The 18,905-nt window shown below is 39.8% G+C and overlaps 2 protein-coding genes across 15 annotated transcripts in view; one reads left to right on the plus strand and one right to left on the minus strand.

The window, feature by feature from the left end:
• MAST4 (microtubule associated serine/threonine kinase family member 4) overlaps positions 1–18,905 on the plus strand; it is a 562,265-nt gene that overhangs the window by 472,722 nt on the left and 70,638 nt on the right. For all 14 annotated transcript variants that reach the window (XM_059916517.1, XM_059916503.1, XM_059916508.1 and 11 more), the window contains one exon: positions 14,859–14,928. In XM_059916517.1, the coding sequence (XP_059772500.1) occupies positions 14,859–14,928 (70 nt within the window). The remainder of the gene's footprint in view (positions 1–14,858; positions 14,929–18,905) is intronic.
• On the minus strand, positions 4,921–5,859 carry LOC132363640 (proteasome subunit beta type-5-like). The gene has a single exon (XM_059919326.1). The coding sequence runs from the start codon at positions 5,857–5,859 to the stop codon at positions 5,068–5,070; it is 792 nt and encodes a 263-aa protein (XP_059775309.1). The 3' UTR covers positions 4,921–5,067.

Here is an 18,905-nt window from a genome sequence, read left to right on the forward strand (position 1 = left end):
TGGACACTTAGGTTGCTTCCATGTCCTGGCTATTGTAAATAGAGCTGCAATGAACATTGTGGTACATGACCCTTTTTTTTTTTTAATTTTTATTTATGTATTTATTTTTGAATGTGTTGGGTCTTCGTTTCTGTGCGAGGGCTTTCTCTAGTTGTGGCAAGTGGGGGCCACTCTTCATCGCGGTGCGCGGGCCTCTCACTGTCGCGGCCTCTCTTGTTGCAGAGCACAGGCTCCAGACGCGCAGGCTCAGTAATTGTGGCTCACGGGCCCAGTTGCTCCGCGGCATGTGGGATCCTCCCAGACCAGGGCTCGAACCCGTGTCCCCTGCATTGGCAGGCAGATTCTCAACCACTGCGCCACCAGGGAAGCCCACATGACCCTTTTTGAATTATGGTTTTCTCAGGGTATATGCCCAGTAGTGGGATTGCTGGGTCATATGCTAGTTCTATTTTTAGTTTTGTAAGGAACCTCCATACTGTTCTCCATAGTGGCTGTATCAGTTTACATTCCCACCAACAGTGCAAGAGGATTCCCTTTTCTCCACACCCTCTCCAGCATTTATTGTTTGTAGATTTTTTGATGATGGCCATTCTGACTGGTGTGAGGTGATACCTCATTGTAGTTTTGATTTGCATTTCTCTAATGATTAGTGATGTTGAGCATTCTTTCATGTGTTTGTTGGCTGTCTATCTTCTTTGGAGAAATGTCTATTTAGTTCTTCTGCCCATTTTGGATTGGGTTGTTTGTTTTTTTGATATTGAGCTGCATGAGCTGCTTGTAAATTTTGGAGATTAATCCTTTGTCAGTTGCTTCATTTGCAAATATTTTCTCCCATTCTGAGGGTTGTCTTTTCGTCTTGTTTATGGTTTCCTTTGCTGTGCAAAAGCTTTTAAGTTTCATTAGGTCCCATTTGTTTATTTTTGTTTTTATTTTCATTTCTGTAGGAGGTGGGTCAAAAAGGATCTTGCTGTGATTTATGTCATAGAGTGTTCTGCCTATATTTTCCTCTAAGAGTTTTATAGTGTCTGGCCTTACATTTAGATCTTTAATCCATTTTGAGTTAATTTTTGTGTATGGTGTTAGGGAGTGTTCTAATTTCATTCTTTTACATGTAGCTGTCCAGTTTTCCCAGCACCACTTATTGAAGAGGCTGTTTTTTCTCCATTGTATATTCTTGCCTCCTTTATCAAAAGTAAGGTGACCATATTTGCCTGGGCTTATCTCTGGGCTTTCTATCCTGTTCCATTGATCTATATTTCTGTTTTTGTGCCAGTACCGTACTGCCTTGATTACTGTAGCTTTGTAGTATAGTCTGAAGTCTGGGAGCCTGATTCCTCCAGCTCCGTTTTTCTTTCTCAAGATTGCTTTGGCTATTCGGGGTCTTTTGTGTTTCCATACAAATTGTGAAATTTTTTGTTCTAGTTCTGTGAAAATGCTGTTGGTAGTTTGATAGGGATTGCATTGAATCTGTAGACTGCTTTGGGTAGTATAGTCATTTTCACAGTGTTGATTCTTCCAATCCAAGAACTTGATATATCTCTCCATCTGTTTGTATCATCTTCAATTTCCTTCCTTCATCAGTGTCTTATAGTTTTCTGCATACAGGTCTTTTGTCTCCTTAGGTAGGTTTATTCCTAGGTATTTTATTCTTTTTGTGGCAGTGGTAAATAGGAGTGTTTCCTTAATTTCTCTTTCAGATTTTTCATCATTAGTGTATAGGAATGCAAGAGATTTCTGAAATCACTTTTGGGGCCAGTAGTTCTGCTTCCAGGAATTTAGCTCTTGGATATAATCACTTAAATATTCAGAAGATATTCATTGGATAATCAAAGCACTGAAATCAGTCTAAATATCCATTAATAGAAGACTGAGTAAATTATGGTACAAGATATATTGGAATTTTATTTGATTCTAAAGATGACAGAGATTTATTTAGATGAACTGATATAGAAAGTTGTAGCTAGATTATTAACAAAAAACAGCAATTATAGAATATATATATAGTTGACAGGATATAAATAGTTGACAGGGGTTACAGGTACCCGCCCTCTGCGCAGTTGAAAATCTCAGTATAACTTAGAGTCGTCCCTCTGTACCTGAGGTTCCTCTGATTCACAATTCCTCTGCATTTGCAGTCCATATCCGCACATTCAGTCACCTGCTGAACACATGTGGTACTGTAGGATTTACTATTGAAAAAATCTGCATATATGTGGACCCGCACACTTCAAATCTGTGTTGTTCAAGGCTCAACTGTATATATAAGTGTGTGTATATGTATAAATGTATATATATATATGGCATGGTATTATTTGGGGAATTTTTAAATATACCTAATATATACTTATATATCTACATGTATTTCTAGATAAATCCATACATCTGAAGAGTAGAACTGGGGGTGAGGAGGCAGCATGTGGCCCATAGCTTGTTGCGGTGCCTGGCCCATAATGAGTTCATATTAAGTGTTTGAAAGAATCAGTGAGTGAATGAGAGTCAGAGGCTAGGCGAGATTTTCAGTCTTTATTTTATACCTCCTTGAAGTATTTGAATTTTTTTTTACAATGTATATAATTGCTTTTGTAATAAAATTAAGACATGTAAAAATGTGCTGTTCACTTTTGAGACTCTGTCCCTTTGTTTGTTCAGTTTCCTCTGCTTCAAAAGGCTCCTTTCCTTTCAGTTACCACTTTCCTTCCGGGTTCAGATGAAAGGTTGCCTCTCTGCAGCCATCCATTCTTCTGTCTTCTGAATTTGTGGCTTCCTCACTTTATGTATACATATCACCTTGAGTGCAGTATCCCATTGTGTTCTGTTGGGTCTTTCTTTCCTGCCTGGTGGGTGAGAGCATTGTCAGAGATGGTGTGATTCGTCTAACTTCCTCCAAAGGCTACCAAGGGTCTACCACATGGTAGCCAAAAAGGAGGGAAATATGGCAGGGCTTTCCTGTCCAACTGCTAAGCACTGGTCTGCGTTACATTCACACTGACCTGACACCCAAAGTGATTGTTTATTTTTGACCCTTTGAGTGTTCTCAGGATACAGAGCTCTAGCTTAAACAGTCTCCAGAATGACAGTATTCCATTTCATCCAGCATCACTGCCAACATCACTTGAAGGAAGCCCCCCCATATCAATTACCTTTGACTTAATAGGTCTAGCAAGGTACCCAGCATATATCGACTCTCCCCCAAGCTTTACTGAGATATTGATGACATATAACATATGCAAGTTTAAGGCATATGACGTGTTGATTTGATACATGTATGTGTTATGAAATCATTACCACAATAAGGTTAGTTAACTTCTACATCCCCTCACATAATTACGATTTTTGTGTGTATGGTGTTGACGTTAAACATTGACTCTCTTAACAACTTTTAATATATAATACAATACTGTTAATTATAGTCCCCATGCTATACGTTAAATCCTCAGAACTTATTCATCTTATAACTAGAAATTTGTACCCTTTAACAATCTCCCCATTTCTCCCACCCCAAGTAACTGGCAACCAGATTTCTACTGTCTATTTCTGAGTTTGAGTTTTTTAGACTCCACATATAAGTGAGAACATACAATATTTGTCTTTCTCTGTCTTATTTCACTTAGCATAATGCCATTAAGGTCCATCCATGTTGTCACAATAGGCAAGATCTCCTTTTTTTAATGAACAAATAACATTCCACTGTGTGTGTGTGTGTGTGTGTGTGTGTGTGTATCCTTTCATCCGTCAAGGGACATTTAGGTGATTACCATGTCTTGGCTGTTGTAAATAATGCTGCAGTGAACGTGGGAGTACAGATGTCTTTTTGAGATAGTGATGCCATTTTCTTCAGATAAACGCGCAGAAGTGGAATTGCTGGACCATATGGTAGTTCCATTGTTAATTTTTTGAGGAGACTCTATAGTGTCTGCACCAGTTTACATTCCCAACAACAGTGAACCAGGGTTTTCTTTTCTCCATATCTTCACTGTTTGTTATCTCTTGTTTTTTTGATAATAGCCATTCTGACAGTTGTGACGTGAAATCTCATTGTGGTTTTGATTTGCATTTCCCTGATGCCTAGTCATGGTGAGCACCTTTTAATGTACCCGTTGGCCATTTGTATATCTTCTTTGAGAAAATGTCTATTCAAGTTATTTGCCCATTTTTAATCAGATTGTTTGGTTTTTTGCTATTGAATTGTATTATTTTTTTGGATATCAGTCCCTTGTCAGAGACATGGTTTGCATATATTTTCTCTCGTTCAGTAGGTTGCATTTTCATTTCACTGATTGTTTCTTTTTTTTTTTTTTAATTTGTTTTATTTATTTTTGGCTGCGTTGGGTCTTCGTTGCTGTGCGGGGACTTTCTCTAGTTGTGGCGAGCGGGGGCTACTCTTCTTTGCGGTGTGTGGGCTTCTCATTGCAGTGACTTCTCTTGTTGCAGAACACAGGCTCTAGGGGCACAGGCTTCAGTAGTTGCGGCACATGCGCTCAGTAGTTGTGGCTCACGGGCTCTAGAGCGCAGGCGAGTAGTTGTGGCGCACGGGCTTAGTTGCTCCACGACATGTGGGATCTTCCCGGACCAGGGATCGAACCCATGTCCCCTGCATTGGCAGGCTGATTCTTAACCACTGCACCACCAGGGAAACCCTGATTGTTTCTTTTGCTGCATAGAAGCTTTTTAGTTTGATGTAGTCCCATTTGTCTATTTTTGCTTTTGTTGTTTGCCCTTTTGCTGTCATATCCAAAAAATTGTTTCCAAAACCAATGTCAAGGAATTTTTTTTTAAGTTTTTTTTATATATAAATTTATTTTATTTATTTATTTATTTGTTTATTTATTTATTTATTTATTTTTTTGAGATCGAGTAGTGTAATGTTAACATCCAAGAAAGTAAAACAAAGAATTACCTCTGCAGTAACTCATTAACAACGGGTAACACATGGAGGTCAATGCACCAGAGATTAAAAAAAAAATAATCGATACAATCAGGGACCCCTCCACTACAGGATGGGGAGCTGTACCCATATTACCAACAACAGTCACCCCAAGCAAGGCAAGCAGCCACATCTGCCCTCCTTCAGGGGGCAGATCCACTATACTTGTCATGTAGATCAGCTACATTGTCACTGGAGACTCGGATCCAGCCATCCTCCCGGACATGGTAGAGGTTGACGGAACCTCCTGAGTAGGCATCTCTGTAGGTGGCTTGGTAGATGGCTCGACGGGCCAGATCATAGGCCTCTTCCACCTCCAGGTCATAGGAGTAACCCCTATCCATGACCCCATAAGCATACACAGAGCCAGAACCTACAGAGAAGGTGGCCCCCGAGATCCGGTTTCCTTCACTGTCCACGTAGTACAGGCCAGGGCCTCTCTTATCCCAGCCACAGATCATGGTGCCCATGGACAGCCCCATGCCTTTATACTGATACACCATGTTGGCAAGCAGCTTGGAGGCAGCTGCTACCGAGATGCGTTCCTTGTTTCGAAGCTCATAGATTCGACACTGCCGAGCCAACAGCCGCTCCCAAAAGCTGCAATCCGCTGCACCCCCAGCCATAGTACCCAGCAGGTAGGGGTTGATCTCTATCACCTTCTTTACTGTCTGGGAGGCAATGTAGGCACCTGCTGTGGCCCGGGAGTCTGCTGCAACAATGACTCCATGGCGAAACTTGAAGGCCAGGGTGGTGGTTCCATGAAGTATTTCGATTCTCGGCTCCTCTGGGACACCCCAGCTGGGCGCGACCAGGCTCAGCCCATCGCTGGGACTCCCTGGACCCAGGTCCAGCAGATCCACACGACCCCCGAGTCCGAAAAACCCGCGCCGGTTCACGGGTAACGGCCTCTCCAACATGCTAGCCAGCGCCATGTCTAGTAGTCTATTTATTTATTTTTGGCTGCATTGGGTCTTCATTGCTGAGCGCGGACTTTCTCTAGTTGCGGCAAGCGGAGGCTACTCTTCGTTGGGGTGTGTGAGCTTCTCTTCGTTGCGGTGCCTGGGCTTCTCATTGCAGTAGCTTCTCTTGTTACAGAGCACGGGCTCTAGGCACGCAGGCTACAGTAGTTGTGACGCATGAGCTTAGTTGCTCCGTGGCATGTGGGAAATTCCCCAACCAGGGCTTGAACGCATGTCCCCTGCATTGGCAGGTGGATTCTTAACCACTGCACCACCAGGGAAGTTTTTTTTCCGTTTCCTTCTAGTAGTTTTATAGTATCAGGTCTTATATTTAGTAAGATAAACAAGTATTTATTAAATGATTTAATATGCCAAATTATGTACCTGCTATGTACCTAATTTTTCATTCAGAGGACCTTGAGGGCCCTGTTGTGCTTTTTAAGAGAGTAATTACAACTTGTTTCCCTGCCTCAATACACCCCAACATACCTGAAGGGTTCAACACGTTATAATTAATATCTGTGGCTCCTTAGGGTAGTGATTCCCTGAAGGTTGATATTTGTGTATACAGAATCTCAGGGTTGCATGTGGTTTGAAACAAGCTCCCCTCACCCCACCCATCAGTTACTTAGGATTGTATGCTAAAAATATGGATACCTGTATAGACCGTAAATAGAATAAGGCCCTGAATGGACACATCCCTATCATGGATAAGGGCAAATCATGCTTTCTGCAAGGAGGAATGATTAGGATAATTAGAATGATTTTAGTTTTGCTTCTGATAGTCACTGGTTGAATTGAGCCCCCCATGTCTTGATTTTAACGTTTCTAATAATTTTACATGTTCTGATATTACCTGGGCCAAATATTAGGCATTCTGCTTATTAAAAAGATGAAAGAATGAGATGTACAGTTTTAAGGCAAATATCTCGTTCGTATACTGTTAGACACTGATTATAACGATAGCTGGTGTTTCAGCTTTGAGCAATCAAATGATTAAAGTTGATAATAAAAGTATAAACAGGGTTATGGTTTATGAGTGTTTTCTTCCCTATGATTTCCTTATACAGAGACTTTTAATCTTAACCCAGGAACATAGGAATGATACACAGCTTAGCTTGGGGGATGTTCCTGTTTTAGAGGAAAGGAGAAATTGTGGAAATAATTGAGTTTAGAGGAGAATAGCAATAGAACTCGGGTAGAAGAAGTGTAATAACTTACTTGATTAACCTAAGAGGACACCTGTAGGCAGGTGGGATTTCTGGAGTGTTGACATGGTGGGATACTCTTTGGGCTGATAGAGAAGGAATTTCCAGTCTGAGTCCTGTTTTGAGACTACTTGGAGGTCAGAGTGAGGTAAATGTATAATAGGGACATTAAATTAGTATAGCTGAGACAAGAAGGCGGGGAAAGTTGAGTTATAGAAGGAAAGGGGGGGGGAGTGTAAAAAAATCCAAGACTTCCTGGTTGAGAACTCTAAATGGCTAATGAAGTCTTGGGTATGATTTACGGAGTACAAGGAAATTCTAAGGCCGTAGTTCTCAGCCCTGGCAGCTGACTAGAGTCACTTCATTTAAAAGGGGTAGACTAGGGCCTGGACATCAGCATTTTTAAAGCTTTCCAAGTAATCCACCTGTGCACCTCATATTGAGAACTGTTTATTTATCTAAAGGTATGGAAGAGGAGAGTGGGAGAAAAATATTGGAGGAGAGTCTTGGGGCCAGGGAATTTCTAAGATCATGTATAGAATGGTTTATGGGAACTGAAAGTCAGCATTCTGATTTATTAGATACTTGGCACATTACATATTATTTTATTATGAAACAATAGAACTGAATGTCTTCAATTCTTTTAACTCTCAAGATATTTCTGGAGTTAGAAACCGAACATAATTAACTGTTAAAAAAATACGTAACAGTTATTTTGCTTCTTTCAGATGGAATGAATGCCTTTGTATCAAAAGCCAAAGGAACATTTACCATTTTGTTAAGTAGGACCACCTTAAATTTAGTATTTATATTTATAAGGGGAGCTGAAAGGAGGAGATTTATAATAGAGAATACATTCAGATTACTTTTAGCAAGTTATATGGCTGTGCAGCATTTCATTTAAATACTGCCTCTTTGACTAGAAATTACTCAGCAACTGAAGCAAACAGTCCGAGAGGAACCAATTTCCTGATATTGTCCATCCCTCTTCTAGGTAAAAATGGAAATTCTTTGTATCTAATTATGTTAAAGAATTGAAATCCCTTCATGTAAGATAGAAAAAAAAATATGCACACCTTAGATTACATTCTTTAACTCAGTCTTTTATCCACATTCAGAGACTAATTAATTATCTAAGATTAATAGAATGCATCACATTTCATAAAACTGCATGAAACTTAGGAATATCTGTTACAGTAGCTGTGTTCTTACCTCCCCTACCTTGACCTTACAGACGCTTCTCAGTAAATTTAAACAAAGGCTACAAGTAATCTCTTCTCTATTGCTGGGAAGATGAGTTACTGTAGATGGGAGGAAAACATACAACTAAAAATCAACTTTCTTCATCACTCTTGACATTCACCAGTCTTTACTTGGGATCACCTTGAGATATGACATCAATTCAGAGTAATAAGGAGGGGTCAATGAAAAGCTAAAACATTCCCAAGAACTCATTATAACACATCTCCAAGAGATTCGTGTCAATGACACAGAATTTCAAATACACTACACAAATTTCAGAGGAATGGCTTCATGAAATGGAGGCAATAGGCATCTGTGAGAGTCTTATGACATAGAAATTGACCTGTTATTGGATATCTCACTTACTCCCTACATGTTTTCCACCCTATAAGCTCATCAGTCATTCCTTAGAAAGCAGGGCTTGTCCATTTTTTAAGTGTCTGTGGTGACATAGTACATTCTGTGTGGTATCATCATTGAGAGTTTGTTTTTAGTGAATAATTTTGACACATTTAAGGGCTTTGATCTAAGAAAATTTCTTTTTCACATGAATAAGAATCCAGAATTGGTTTCACAAGATGAGTCTAGAGTTGGTGATGTACAGATCTTCTGTCAGTAGATTTTTAGCTCTTTGGGTCTTGTTTACCTATTTAATCTATTCTAGCAGGTAACTCAAAGCTCTGTATATAAAAAGAACTTAATACATAATTGATGAATTAGAAAAAAATACATTTCTAGTTTACTGTGTAACAGGGACTAGCTTAGGCACTGAGAATTCAAAATACGCTTTTTATGTGTCTACGTGTATAACCAAAATTTATCCCTCACCAGCATTTAGAATTATAAGTTAGTGAGAAGAAGAGAGAAATGAAATACAGTATACCTGTCATTACACTTCATTCCGTTTTACCTATGGTGACATGATACAGAATGATTGAAATTATCATTCCTCAAACTTCACTAGTTAGCCTATAGAATTTTCCTTCTCTGCAAACCTTTAACTAGCACTGTTTTCTAGTTTGGCTATATCAAACAGATAGGGCTATTAAATCTGTTAGGTACTGAATAATGTGAGCTGGAAAAATGTTATTTGCTCTCAAGTACAATAAAAAACTATAATAGAACTTTTCAATGTTTGAGTAATATAAATGCTACATCTAAGAAGTGTAACATTGTTACATGTGATTGCATATATATGGAACATTTTAATATATTTAAAATTATTTGAGGTGGTGCCTCTGTAAATAAAAGAGCGTAAATCTCACCCAGATTTTCAGGGGCTTTTCGCATTTTTTAAATTAAGTATAGTTGATTTACAAGATTGTGTTTCAGGCATATGGCATAGTGCTTTGGTTTTTTTGTTTGTTTGCTTGTTTGTTTTTACAGATTATATTACATTATAGGCTATTACAAGATACTGGGTATAATCCTCTGTGTTATACAGTAAATCCTTTGTTACTTATCTATTTTATATATAGTAGTTTGTTAATCTCATACACCAAATTTGTCCCTCCTCCCCTCCCTCTCCCCTTGGGTAACCATAAGTTTGTCTTGTATATCTGTGAGTCTGTTTCGTTTCGTATATAGATTCATTTGTATTACTTTTTAGAATCCACATATAAGTGGTATCATATAGTATTTGTCTGACTTACTTCACTCAGCATAATACCCTCCAGGTCCATCCATGTTGTTGCAAATGGCAATACTTTGTTCTTTCCCCCATACTTCCATTCAGTCCAGTTTTTCAGTAAATCCTGTTGGCTCTACAACCAGAACATACCTGAGATCTACTCCCATCCTGTCCAAACCACCATCATCTCTTACCTTGTCTATGCTGGTAGCCTCCTTACTGATCTCCCTGCTTCCATTTGTGCCTGCTTAGAGCCCGTTAGCCACAGAACAGCTAGAAGGCTCTTTCTAAAATGCAAATCAAATCACACCATTTATTTATTGATAAATATTTGTTGAATGAATTAATCAGATGACAGTGAATAGTGGTGCTGGGTAAGAAGGATCAATGTGGCAGGGATGGGAAAACCAAAAGAGGTTCAGAGAGGCCAGATTTTAAGAAAGGCTTGATTTATTGTGCATAATTCTCTCTTTACTTGAAAACCCAGGCATAAAAGTCTATTTATTGGCCTGCTGTGAACACTTCACAGCTTACCCTGAGAGAATGCCACCGAAGGCCAATCAAGGTTTCTCTCCGTCCACTTAGAGTCTAAACAGCTGCCCAGGTTTAATTAATATTCTGCAGTTATATCTGGAGAGGAGCCAGTTTCTGAGACAGCTAAGTGAAAGGAGGATTTCTAACTCTCCTCTGGCGTCCGCTGGATCTGGTAGCATAGACTTAAAGTTCTCACTTGAAATTGAACTGTTATTTTTCAAAGTCCACTCAGCTTGAGGTCCCTGCATAACTGTTCCATTGCCCACTTTATCTGCTGCCATAACATCTTGTGAGGGGGTCCTAGGTTTGGTCCTGTGAAGTTTGGACTTAAGGTTTTTCAGTAGTGTCAATTCGTCGCTGAGAATCTCCTACAGAACGACTAAGAAACACAGCGCTGGTTGTTATGGTGTAAAGAAGTCACAACTCATTTAAGCCGATCACCAAGTAATGATAACAAGGATTCAAGTGGGGGCTTGCTCTTTTGATCTACCAAGAGTTTCAAATGGCAATTATCATTAATTCTTGGATCCCTCAAGTCCTGATAGAAAATCAAGGCAACCAGAAACTATCATTTTGTGAACAGACAGCTATTAAAAGCACATTAATAATCTATAGTGGGTATAGCATATGCCTTCTAAAAAGATTTGCAGCTTGTTTCTCTGTGGTAAAGACACAGGACTTCTCCAACCTAATTACAAAGCAATCAAACAATTTAATTAATCTGGAAATCACTTTCTTAACAATAACTGCCTCTAAAATGAGGCACCCTGTGTAGCTCCCTTAGGTAAAGTACTGTTTTGATGTACTGCCTGTGTATTAGCAACGCTAGTTGCCCCTGGGGATCCTGGAGTTAATTACCTATTCAACGCCTGACCACTACTAAGGTTTCCTTTACCAGGTCAGAAACAGTAGTCTATAACGTGTCATGGCACTCAAACATCCGAGAGCCAGCAAATCCCTGGGAACAGCTGGATTTGAGTAATAAGCAAGTGCTGCACATATGGGCAGAGAATTAACTGGCACCAGTTTTCGTTTGAGCGTCTCTCAGGTATTGCTTTGCAGATGGGTGGATGAATTCAGAGAGCAGCGCTGTGAGCAGTGAAGGTCAAGTATAGGACTCTGGTTTCAATCCATCTTACTTTCTTGTCCTGGGGAAGTGCTGTGCGTGTCCACAACAGTCCGGTCCTCATCTCTAAGTTAAGACTATATAAGGTGTGCTTTATAATTCAATCTGTTCTAAATTAGTGTTGTTTTGTATAACAAAATAGTACCCCTAAGACTTAAGAGACAACATAGAAATCAATTTTTATTTCAAATGAGAACAAAGACCTCAAAGATTGACTTCTGCCTATTTAATCTGCTAATCTTCTAATTTCTCCCTAAGGAAAATAGAGGAATTTTCTGTAACAAATGACAAAAATGTCTAGAATACTCATCTACCCTTTTCTTCTACTATTACTACCGCCCCAATTCTCTCTGAAAGTTCCCTGTTAATGGGACAGTCTACTCACATTGGAAGCCTCAGTCACTTTTAGTCTGTAATCTTTTTCATGACTTATTTCTAATCCATCACCAATTACCCTTGGTTTGCTCACCAGAATATCCTTTCTATTGGATTTCCATGCCCTAATCTAGCTTTGTCTCCTCGGCAACACATCTGTCCACTCGGCATACTCATGCCAGCTTAAAATCTCTAGCATCTCTCTTGCATCCAAACATCTCTTAAGGCCTTCCACTAGGTAGTACCAATACATGTAGTTCACAACTCATTGGCCTTACCAGTCTGAATTCCCTGCTTGTAGAGAGCCTGTCTCCACTGCATTGCCCCGCTGTGTTTGGGTTGATTCTGTCCCCTTCCTGAAGTCCTTCCATTCCTTCTCTTTATCTCCAGCTTGCTGAACTGACCTCACATTAAGCTATAGTCTCTTGTCCTTAAGGAATTATCAGTCTAGTTCAGGCCACCTTCATTTTCTCCAATATCCCATTGCACTTAAGGGCCTTTGTGATAATGTGGGGGGTGTGTATTTGCATTTCAACTAGCTCTTCAGTGGGACATGAAACAAGAAGAAAGATCTGTGGTTAGTAAGATAATAGGAATGGCTCTATAGCTTGGAGTTGAGGAACATTGTTAATGGAAGTGCCTGGAAAGGCAGCATAGAATAGGAAGGCAAAACCCGAAGATGAGAAATGGTTCATGGTAGCCCTGGGTTTTTTGTTAGTTTGTTTGTTTAAAAAGCAGAGTTAAATTAACCTACCTCTCTATCTCTATCTCTGCCGATTCATCCTCAAAGTGATGGTCCGCCATGTATTATAAGATGTTACACAGCTTCCTGGGGGACCACTCCTTAAAATCTCTAAAAGTGAAAAGGTTTTTAAGATAATTCCTTGTCTCTCCCTCCTTCAGAGTCTTAAAAACATTTAACAAGTTCTCTGTAGTTCTGGTTGATCTCATAAAATCTCCAGATATAGTGTTCTCTTTACAAAGAACACAGGGCTAAGAATTTGGTGCCAAGTTTCACTGGCCTTATTATTTATTCTCAGTGAATAGGGTAGCAGGGATTGTTCTCAAAATGCCTTGGCTTCAATCAGTTGTTTTGTTTCTCCTCATAATTTACTGGTAGTTTGCTCTATGTGGGGTGTGAGCAAAGCGAACGTTTTTTTCCCAAATAAAAACAAAATCGACATGGAGATTTCTGGCATTTGATTTGTTTCCCTTTAGAAACAAGATTTCTAGCCATCTTGAAATCAAGACCTTTTAAGGAATATGAAGAGTGATGCACAAACTAAATTGGGGAGGGGGGCAGGGGGAATGAAGGCTGTTGGGAAAAGTTCAAAGAACTTAATTTAGCTGTGTAGATAAATGGACAAAAAGAGTCCTGGATTACTGGATGGCAAATGCAGAATCCATTTCTCCGGGGGCCCAAGGAACAACAGATGCAAAGGCATGATAAATTTCATTGCTGCAGGGGGAAAATGCTTCCTGATTCTCTGTCCTTAAAGAAATGGGCTTTTCAGCGCTTCCCAGTTAAATGGCTTTAATTGTGCTGTCTGTCATAAACTTAATGGCATCTGTTGATGCTATCACTATAAAATCTGCGACTTTAATTGAAAAATTTCAGTAGAGGTTGTAGCCAGTCCAGAAGTCCTCAAGGTAACACTGAAATTATCCACTTTAATGCGTTAATCTATTCTTTTTGCACACAGGTAATAAATCGTTTACCTTTAGAGCTAGGTACTGACTGGAAGGTGCCGTCTTGTATTCCTTACCCCTAATTACAATTGTCACTTCCGGTAAGAAATCAGTAATGTGGCAACTGGCTTGTTGTTAAGGATTAAACATGTCTTCTTGATTTATTTTCTGCGTTTCAAGAACATACAGGATTAGTTTGCCGCCTTTCCTAACCTCCTTATTTACACCAGCTTACAGTCCCATCCGGTCCTCAGGAAATTCTGCCAACCTAATTAAACATGCAGAGGGAGGTAGGGTGGTCTGGAGTGCCCTGGACCTCCCCTCACCTGCTGCCTGCCAAGCTTTCTCAGTGATCAGTAGCAGGTTACAGGTTCTGATGGGGAAAGTAGCGAGTCCCCCAGGAGCTGCCACTTTACAGTAAGCAACCTGTGCTCCACCTGCCTCCGGAGGACTTGGGGGGGACACCCTCTGCCAGCCTCTGTGTGACTGTGGCTTTTAAAGGCTGCCTGGCCAGTCACCACCCAGCTGCTTAGGAGCAGAGAGACTATTGAAGAAAATACTGATAAGGGTTAGTCCTGCTGGGCCACTAGGCCATGCTGAGATAGAGCTGGATCATTTGAGGAATAGGTCTGAACTGTTGGGTTCTCCCCAGTATTTTATGACTTGTTCTGACATTTCTCCCTTTAAAATATGTACTTTGAAATATGAGGATTCATTTTTGAGAACTCAGAATTTTATTTCGGTTTCTGTAAATAAAAATATCAAGACTGCCTCCTTAAAATGGAAAGCCTCGCCCTCCCAATTGAAGCATATACTTCTCCATCCATCCTGCTGTTGGAAATGTTAACATCTGGAAGAGTAGGAACCAGGACATTTGTATATTCACTATTCTGTAGGACTGAAATATTTAGATTGTTAAATATATGGAAAACTGCTGGTTGGTGATGTAGGTTTGTTTATTCATATATTACACACTTGGAAAGCTGCGCTGGAACCCAAGCCGACCCCCTGTTTCTGCTCCAGGTAAAAGTAAAACATTTTTTGAGGAGATGGACATTTTACGAAGGTGTACGGAAACTTACTACTAAAGAGAAGAAGGTTTTGGATGTAGATAAAGATACAAAAACAAAGTCATGATGTCAAGTTTTTTTCTTCTTTCTCTCTACAGGAAATAGCCCTCAAGATAGTCCAAGAAACTTCTCCCCCAGTGCCTCTGCCCATTTTTCATTTGCACGGAGGTAAGGACTTCTTGTGAGTAGAATAATGAAGTGTTACGTGGAGAATCCCATCCCCCCCACCCCACTCCCTCCACTACCCTTTAGAGCTATATGTACCTCTCTTGGTCCTTCCTAGATGGTGGGCTCTCACTGAGGGCGGGAGAAAACCATTTCCACCTTTTCTCCCATCCCCAGTGCAGTGTCTCATACATGCTTTTGATGATCAACAGATTTTTACTGAATTATCTGAGCTTATATTATAAGGACTTGATTCACCTATAAGTCTTGGTGCAATTGTTTTTGTTGTTGTTGAAATACCTTTTTTTTTTTTTTTTAATAAAAATGACGTTACTTGGCATCACAAGGTATAAACTCTAAGACTCCTTTCCTTGAGGGCACCAAGCCAGCAATTTAGTGATCTCCCTGAGATAAAGCCATGAGGATGTTTTATGTTTTCTCTTCCTATCTTAGTTAGAATTGGACACCAAATATCAAAGTTATATGACTCATATCTGGGTCAGTGAATCATGAGAAAGTATTGTTGCTCAGAGGGCAGTGGGCATATGATCTATTATCAAACCTTTTCAGTTCTGGATCTTCTACTGTGATTTCTCCCAGTCAGAGGAGTCTACACAGCCACCTCTTCTGTGTTCTGTGTGTGGAATTAGTGTACTTCACCCTGTCACATTCAAATCTTCACCTTCCTGGGTTCCATCATCCCTCTCAACATGTATATACCCTGCCTTCTTCCACCCAGGAAAAACACACGGAAAACAAAATTGCCCCTTTAGCTAGGTTTCTGCATATTCAGAATGAATTCATTTTATGGTCTGAATGTCATAGATATTTGTTTATATATATATGTGTCTGTGTATATACATATATTTTTTCGGCTGCGTTGGGTCTTCGTTGCTGCGCGTGGGCTTTTCTCTAGTTGTGGCGAGCGGGGGCTACTCTTCACTGCGGTGCGCAGGCTTCTCATTGCGGTGGCTTCTCTTGTTGGGGAGCACGGGCTCTAGGCGCGCAGGCTTCAGTAGTTGTGGCATGTGGGCTCAGTAGTGGTGGCTCACGGGCTCTAGAGCTCAGGCTCAGTAGTTGTGGCACACGGGCTTAGTTGCTCCGTGGCATGTGGGATCTTCCTGGCCAGGAATCGAACCCATGTCTCCTGCACTGGCAGGTGGATTCTTAACCACTGCGCCACCAGGGAAGTCCCTGTCCTAGATATTTGTTAAATTTTCTTCAGAGACCTAATCATACCTTGAAATGAATAAAAGTAGCGTTTAATTAAGACACATAGGTAGGTTAAAAAAATAGATTTAACACGTGTTACTAACGAGCAAAACCTGTAGCGTCTTCACTGTCATTTGTCAGCATTCAATGCATTTTATATAACTAAATCCAGAGAAAAGGATCTGCTTGCAGCATTTTCGGAATTCCTGATAATTAAGATTCTCTTGTAAAATCACACATTCCCCACCATATGGTAAATGCCTATGTGTACCAGGCCTCCACCATAGGGAGGACACAGAGTAATTAAGATGTGATCTCCAAGGGACTTCCTGAGACCAATACCCCGATTTTCCCCAATTCCAACTTTTGATACTTTCAGTTCTCATTTTAAGCACCATAAAGAAAATGTGACAATTAACTGGTCCCACAAAGCCTGTGTTTGTTTGCCCAATGAATATTAATTCACTGTGGTGGTACCATTCTAAGTGAAAAGGGAAATCTTATAAAAACTGATTAAAAGAAAATAGTCTTTAAAATACATTGCTCTTAAAAAGGGAATGCCTTTAATTACAAGTAGAAAGAAAATGCAAATCTCATTATAGCCCGCATTTAAACGTGACTGAAATCAGTCTTTTAATCCTGCCAGATTTATAAAAATGAAGATAATCTAATAATTAAGTGGCTGACTGGAGGACAGATGAATCTGGTTTCTATGCTATAAAAAAAAAAATACACAAACCCCTAGGCATGTTAATTTTCAACAAATAAACCATAAACCGTAACAGAAGATTATCACAGGAGACCTCTGGTTCATTTTGCAGGAATTTCCAGATGGAACTCCCTCCACACTCTTCAAAAAGCATTAATTTAGATTAGGACATGAGTGATCATCTTTTTGAACTTTTATTCAAGTAAATAGAACCCTGTGTTTGCTATGCAAACTCAAATTGGCCTATTTTTATTTGACATCAGGCATCTTTCTCTTCCATTTTAAAGTTGATTTTTCATTCAAGAAACATGGAAATTCCATGGGTCTCCATTCCCTACCATTTGGCATGCATTTCTGAGCCTTTAGGAAGTAATGCCATTTGGGGAGTCCCACATTTTATCATTTTGTATATTCAGTCCAACAGAGGGGAGAGATTGTCCTATTTTAAAAATTATTCTTGGGTGACACGATAAAGGTCAGACTTATTAATCTTTTCTGATCTTACTTATAACGTGATAATTTACCCCCCAGTAGACATCCCCTGTAAAGTTGAATTTCAGACTGGGAAATAGGATGACACACACTTGCTTTCCATATTATCTAATAGGTGTTTGAGAGCAAAATTATCAAGTTAGTTTTTTAGTATTGAGTTAAAATAAAAGGATGAAAATGAGCATCATAGTGTAGTAGATTTTGTCTGGAGCAAGGAAACATATTGTGTAATTTGCTAATCACTGTGATGATGCTGGTTTACAATCCATCTGATTGTGGAGTTACTTAACGTTTTATTCCTTGGTGGTGGTAAGATGGAGGTAATGACATTGTTCTGCCTTCCCCAGAAGTTGTAGAGGTTTAGGTAACATAAGTTGCTTTCACTTTCATTAGAAATGTAGAGAGAGGCACTTCCCTGATGGAGCAGTGGTTAAGAATCTGCCTGCCAATGCAGGGGACACGGGTTCAAGCCCTGCTCCGGGAAGATCCCACACGCTGCATAGCAGCTAAGTGCGTGCGCCACAACTACTGAGCCTGCACTCTAGAGCCCGCGAGCCACAACTACTGAGCCCACGTGCCACAATTACTGAAGCCCATGCGCCTAGAGCCCGTGCTCTGCAACAAGAGACGCCACCTCAGTGAGAAGCCTGTGCACAGCAACAAAGACCCAATGCAGCCAAAAATAAATAAATAAATTTTAAAAAATTTTTTTAAATAAAAAAAAAGAAATATAGAGAGAGCCCTGAATAAATGTTGTGGATGTCTCCTAGCTGTCTAGCTGTTATTTATCAGGTTAAATCTCAGAATATATTTCCGTAAGCAAATTACTGGAACAGACCTGCCTGCTGAGAGGTCAGGTCATGAGGCACTTGTTGAGCACTGGTGGGCAGAGTTACTCTGGTTGCATTATACTGGCATAGTTCATCTTGTTCCAATATCAGCTAGACCATAAAATGTTTCACACCAGATGACTGTAACAAACAAACAAAGAAATCTTCTTCCTCTTTTTATTACAGTTGTAATAGGGACTTTTCTTTCTTCCTTTGTTGTATACCATATTAATCTAACTTTTTGTGGTTAGTGTTGAAATGATGTGGGTTTTTTGGGTTTTGGGGGGTTTTGTTTTTGTTTTTTGTTTGCCAATCTCTTTGTATCCTGTGTTCCCATCAGATGTTTTTCCCTTCTTACTTTTTCATTTAGTGTAACATTAAGGTTTCCACCCACAAAGAAAGCACTCTTTTCAAAAAAGCCTTGTTGCTTTGGCAAGAATATACTCTTGTTTTCAGGTAACATTTTACTGGTAGCTGCTGCAAAGAAAAGAGAACATTGTTAGTAGGATCCAAATTATACTTGTGTGATAGCTTTCTTCAGAAAAGGGCATGCTCTCTCTTAAGCACTGTATATAGCATATATAGGAATTTCTGACGTGCGGTTGTCATGGTAATGAAAATGCAATGGTCCTTTGTGCTCCGTTTGAGTAAATAGACACGGACAACTTAGGGAACTTTATGAAACATAACTTATTTCTGGTCCGTGGCTGAACAGAGTACTGAGCATATTCTTGTTT

The sequence above is a fragment of the Balaenoptera ricei genome, chromosome 3, assembly GCF_028023285.1.
Source record: "Balaenoptera ricei isolate mBalRic1 chromosome 3, mBalRic1.hap2, whole genome shotgun sequence".
Lineage (NCBI taxonomy): Eukaryota > Metazoa > Chordata > Mammalia > Artiodactyla > Balaenopteridae > Balaenoptera > Balaenoptera ricei.